The 5654-nt window shown below is 51.7% G+C and overlaps 1 protein-coding gene across 1 annotated transcript; it reads left to right on the top strand.

The window, feature by feature from the left end:
* Positions 1-323: 323 nt before the first annotated feature.
* Positions 324-5348, top strand: PFICI_05664 (uncharacterized protein; the record flags this gene model as incomplete). Its single annotated transcript, XM_007834245.1, has 4 exons — positions 324-1404; positions 1469-4488; positions 4556-4995; positions 5114-5348. The coding sequence occupies 4 exons, from the start codon at positions 324-326 to the stop codon at positions 5346-5348; spliced, it is 4776 nt and encodes a 1591-aa protein (XP_007832436.1).
* Positions 5349-5654: the final 306 nt, after the last annotated feature.

Below are 5654 nucleotides of genomic sequence, written 5' to 3'. Positions count from 1 at the left end.
AAAATTTCTGCAACTGAAGCTTAACTGGGCCCCGTATGGTCAGAGTCTGGACCTACTAGTTTTTCGACTGGAGACGCGGACGCTGGATCTCAACACCACTTGAATCGAAGCACAAATTCCATCAAGTAAAGGAATTCTCGAGGGTGGATTTGTGTACTGTTTTCCTTCCTGTCCAAAACCTTCCACACTCCACTCCGATCATTTACCCCCCGTCAACGCAAAAGTTAGTGGGCATACAGGGCTCGCTCTCAACCTTTGGTCTCCGGACCGACCCAGTCGCACGTACGTAACCTACACAGTAGGTACACTGCAGTACGGTAGCCATGGATACCAGCGCAAACCGAGGCGGTAGTACTGGGCCTGCCAGACGACGGGCGTCCCGCTCTGGATCGCACTCCCATAAACTTTCATCGGGCAGCGTCTCCAGTATCTCCAGTCGCAAAGGCCGGCACGTCGAGCCAGTAGCCAGCTTCGAGGTACCTGTGGATGCGGACCTGTCCATGCCTCCACCGCCAATGCCATTGCCAGTCAAAAGCCCTCGTTCCTCCTTTCCCCCTACCCGCCGTGAGTCCAACACGTCTGAAAGTGCCTGGAGCGAAGACCATCGTCCCTTCCAGGCAAATCTGCGCAACGTGAGCGGCTCCTCTCCCCTGTTGGCCGATGATTCGGATGACGTTGCCGTCGACGACCATGAAAACACCACCCCGCGACTAGGCCCCACGACTACTGCTCATCATATTATTCGGGATCCCAGCGGCAGCATCGACCGCCTGCCCGAGCCAGCATTGACTACAAGGTCCTCCTTCTCGGACGAGGGCCTCTCTTCTAAACGACTTTCTGTCTCATCCATTTACTCTTTAGCCTCAGCTCGCGGTATTCCCAGTCCTGCATCATCAGAAGGTGGCATCTCTCGTTCAGTATCAGGCGTTATCATGGCATCCAATAAAGGATTGGGTCCTTCTCCAGGCCACTCCGAGTCTGGCCTGTCCAATGTGATAGTCACCACCTCATCAACTTCCTCGCAGGCCCAAGCTAGCACTTCTCATCAGCTGGCACCGCGGGAGACAACTCACCCAAACCCGTTGGACGCAGTCAGGAGAAACCCTACCAAACCAGACCCAAACACCCGACCTCAGGCGCCAACCCGGTCCCGCAGTAGGGCCAAGAGAAGATTCAGTGGAAGCACTGTAACTAGCAGCCATAGTCCCAGTAGTGAACGTGGCATTCAGACCGAGGTCAAGAAGGATAAGTCCGAGGCCAAGTCGGCACCGCTGGGCATCATCGGCGTATGTGCTTTGGAATCCAAGGCGAGGAGCAAGCCCAGCCGCAATATCCTCAATCGACTCAGGGGAAGCGATGAGTTTGAGGTTGTCATGTTTGGTGACAAGACTATTCAAGATGAAGGTTGGTAGTACTCGACTATTCAAGCCAGGAGGAATTTTTTTGAAACTGTACTGACAAAATACAGATGTTGAAAACTGGCCCATTTGCGACTACTTGATTTCCTTCTACTCGGATGGCTTTCCTCTCGAAAAAGCCATCTCATATGTCAAGGCGAGAAAGCCCTTCTGCGTCAACGATGTCCCTATGCAAAAGATTTTATGGGACAGACGTATATGCCTTCGGATTCTGGACATGATAGGTGTCCCCACCCCCAGAAGAGTCGAAGTCAACCGCGATGGCGGCCCTAGCCTCCTAACACCCGAAATCGCCAAATATGTCAAAGACGTTACCGGGCTCACTCTTGATCCCTATGACCCGGAGATGGTCCCTGCTCCGAGAGTAGTTGAAATGCTTGACGATGGAGATATTCTCAGCGTCGACGGTACACTTTTGAAGAAGCCTTTTGTCGAGAAGCCAACCAGTGGCGAGGATCACAACGTTATTATCTATTTTCCAAAGTCACAGGGCGGCGGTGCTCGCAAGCTTTTCAGAAAAATCGGCAACAAGAGCTCGGAATTCGTTGAGGATTTGGTCGTGCCTCGGGCTATCAGTGAACCTGACAGCAGCTACGTTTTTGAACAGTTCATGAGAGTGGAGAATGCCGAGGACGTCAAGGCTTATACCGTCGGGCCCAACTATTGCCACGCCGAAACAAGAAAATCCCCCGTCGTGGACGGAATTGTTAAGCGCAACACGCACGGCAAAGAAATCCGCTATGTCACTCCGCTCAACGACGAGGAAAAGGAGATCGCGAGGAAGATCTCTACCACTTTCGGGCAACGCGTATGCGGCTTCGACTTGCTCAGGGCAGATGGTAAAAGCTATGTGATTGATGTCAATGGTTGGAGCTTTGTCAAAGACAATGATGACTACTACAGTCATTGCGCGAGGATCCTGAGAGAAATCTTCATTCAGGAAAAGCTTCGTCGGGGAGGCTCGACACCTCCGCCATTGCCATCTCCCACAACACTCGATCATCGCGATCCATTGTACAAGGCTGCCATGTTGGCCAAGGATCGAGAACCTCGAGGCGAGGCTTTAGAAACGACCCCTGTCAAGTCACCAGCTGCAGTCAATGCCCCAACATCCACGCCAAGGCCATCTCAACTCGAGGCCACAACTGCAGAAGATGTCGGTATGGTGTCGGCTTCAACATCTGAAGCTGGTCCGTCGGTAGCACCGTCCAAGGTCCAGAGCGGCCTCACGTCTCCACTACCCGCTGTTCAGGCAGACGCTGTGGTAGCCAGCCTTCCGGCAACTGCGCCGCCCACGCTACCTGGAACACCATCAGTGGTGCCAAGTGATGTTTCCGGTCAGACATCGGAGCAACCAACGCCTCCGCCGCCACCACCAAAGCATCAGTGGAAGCTCAAAGGCCTAGTCTCTGTCATACGCCACGCAGACCGGACGCCTAAACAGAAGTTCAAGTTCACGTTTCACACGCAGCCTTTTATCGATCTTCTCAAAGGCCATCAGGAAGAAGTCCTGCTCATAGGCGAAGCTGCACTAGCCAGCGTCATCGAAGCTGTTGACCTGGCTATTAGGCAAGGCGAGGAGGACGCTTCAAAGCTCAAGACTCTTCGAAACGTCTTGATCAAGAAAGGCGGTTGGGCCGGCACAAAAGTTCAGATCAAGCCGATGTTTCGTAAGAAGAAGACGGAAGAAATGACCCCTACTCCTGAAGCCAAGACGGCAGAGAATCAAGAGGCACCAAACGCACCAGACAGCTCTGTCGATGCAGCATCTAACGAGGTAAAGGAGACTGAGCCTCCAAAGGAAGCCGACAGCTCGAATCCAGCCATTGAAGGCCAAAGACGTCCGGCCAAACGCAGTGACTCCATGTCTGGCGTGACAATGTCCAAGTTCACTGCCGCAGAGAACAGCCTGGTGCTTGACAAATTGCAATTGATCGTCAAGTGGGGAGGAGAGCCTACACACTCAGCCCGGCACCAAGCCGTGGAGCTTGCGCAAAACATGAGGAATGATTATCTACTTCTCAACCGCGACGTCTTGGATGAAGTCCATGTCTTTAGTAGCTCAGAGCGAAGAGTAACAACTAGCGCTCAAATCTGGGCCACAACGTTTCTTGATAGAGACGAGCTCCCAGAAGACTACATCACCGTCCGAAAAGACCTTCTGGATGATTCGAACGCCGCAAAGGACGAGATGGATAAGGTGAAGAAGAAGCTAAAGGGTCTTCTTCGTAAGGGTAATACGCGTCCCCCGCAGTTTGCTTGGCCAGACAATTTCATGGAACCATCGGAGGTGCAAGGGCGGGTAGTTCAGCTCATGAAGTTCCACCGTAAGGTCATGCAGCACAACTACGCCAAACTTACAAGTGGTGCAATGAATTCCTTGACGGCGCTGAGCAACTCCAGCGCGGAGAAGCTCAATGGTGAAGGCTCTGGATCGTCGGCCTCGTCGCTTTCGCAAGCCAACACGATAAGCAACATTCAGGCCAGATGGTGTTCGCAGGAGGATCCAGAGTTGTTCCGTGAGCGTTGGGAGAAGTTGTTTATTGAGTTCTGCGATAATGAAAAGGTGGACCCCAGCAAGATCTCGGAACTCTACGACACCATGAAGTTCGACGCCCTCCACAATCGAGCTTTTCTCGAATGGGTCTTTACACCGACCAAGGAGATGCTCCAAGAAGAGTTCAACATTGTGATTGGGCGTGACGGAAAGACTCAGGAGTTCGAGGAGGGCAAGGAGAGTAAGAATCCTGACGACAAATCCGATAAAGGTCAGGCCTCGGGTTCATCTCCAAGTGACAAAACGGATAAGTCTGAGCGCACTGAACGGGGTGAAAAATCCGATATTCAAAAGACTGCCAAAAGGATATTCAGGCGGCGGTCTTGGAGAAATGTTCGGCAACAAGGCGAGGCTGCTCTACCTGAACAGTACTTCAAGCTACAAAAGGGGAGCGGTCCTACCAAAGCAAAGACCGATGCTCGTTTCGAGCCTCTCAGAGAGCTCTATAAGCTGGCCAAGATCCTGTTTGATTTCATTTGCCCTCAAGAATACGGAATATCCGATGCTGAAAAGGTTGGTCTCAATGAGTTGAATCCACCACCGCCAAAAAATACGTTCCATGCTGATTATAAGTTTATAGCTTGAGATTGGACTTTTGACCACGTTGCCCCTACTCAAGGAAATCGTGCAGGATCTCGAGGAGATGCAAGCTTCAGAAGATGCGAAATCATTCTTTTACTTCACAAAAGAATCCCATATCTACACACTGCTGAATTGCATCATGGAAGGCGGCATCAAGACAAAGATCAACCGTGCGACTATACCCGAGCTTGATTACCTATCGCAGATTTGTTTCGAGCTCTACGAGTCAGAAACCAAGCCACCTGCCTCGTCTCCGGACGATCCGTCGACGTTTGCATACAGCATCCGCATCACAATCAGTCCCGGTTGTCATATATACGACCCGCTAGACATCCAGCTCGACAGCAAGCACTGTATTGGTTACGCAGCACGCAGAAGTCTGACTGACCACAACGACTGGAAGACCGTAATTGAGACTCTTCGGACCAAATTCCACCAGTAAGTACCCTTCTTCCAGATAAGTCGCGCATCAATATTGCATTGCTATCTTCTATCACAATGACGATTGGAACTCGCATAATGCTTCAGAAAATCGTGCTAACCGTGCGGCTAACAGGGTGAAACTGCCAAAGACATTCCTCGCAGTCAACCTGTCCGAAGCATTCACATTCCAAGAAAAGGAGCGCCATAACTCCGAGGTCGATGTGTTGGAGATGAAGAACCTTGAGCACACCAAATCACCAAAGGTGGCAGCTGCCACGCCATCCGACGATCAAGTCGACCCTAGCTCGTCTATTGAGCAAAAAGAGGTTCCGGCGGTCCCGGCGGTCCCAGAAGAGACACCGAAATGATTTCCCGCTCAATATCAGAGGTACGAACGGCTGTCGTCATGGAGCTGTCTGAGCGAAGCGTCCTAGATACCGGAACAAGCCCTTTAGACCCACAAGAAGTTTAGATGACGGCCAAGACTGGGCGATAGAGGCAGGTGTAAGTGCCGGCGGTGAGCAAGACTCTCGGCAACAAGCACATAGGATGACACCGGATTCGGCCCTGTTTCAGAATATGAGAATTGCGTGCTCTTTGCATAACTCAGCGTAACTACATCTTTATCGTTGTCGGTCATATTTTCTTGTTTTTCTTTCCTCCTTGCTTCTGCT

The sequence above is a fragment of the Pestalotiopsis fici genome (assembly GCF_000516985.1).
Source record: "Pestalotiopsis fici W106-1 unplaced genomic scaffold PFICI_Scf_3, whole genome shotgun sequence".
Lineage (NCBI taxonomy): Eukaryota > Fungi > Ascomycota > Sordariomycetes > Amphisphaeriales > Sporocadaceae > Pestalotiopsis > Pestalotiopsis fici.
Note: the sequence above shows the minus strand (reverse complement) of the source record. Positions and strands in the feature narration are given on the sequence as shown.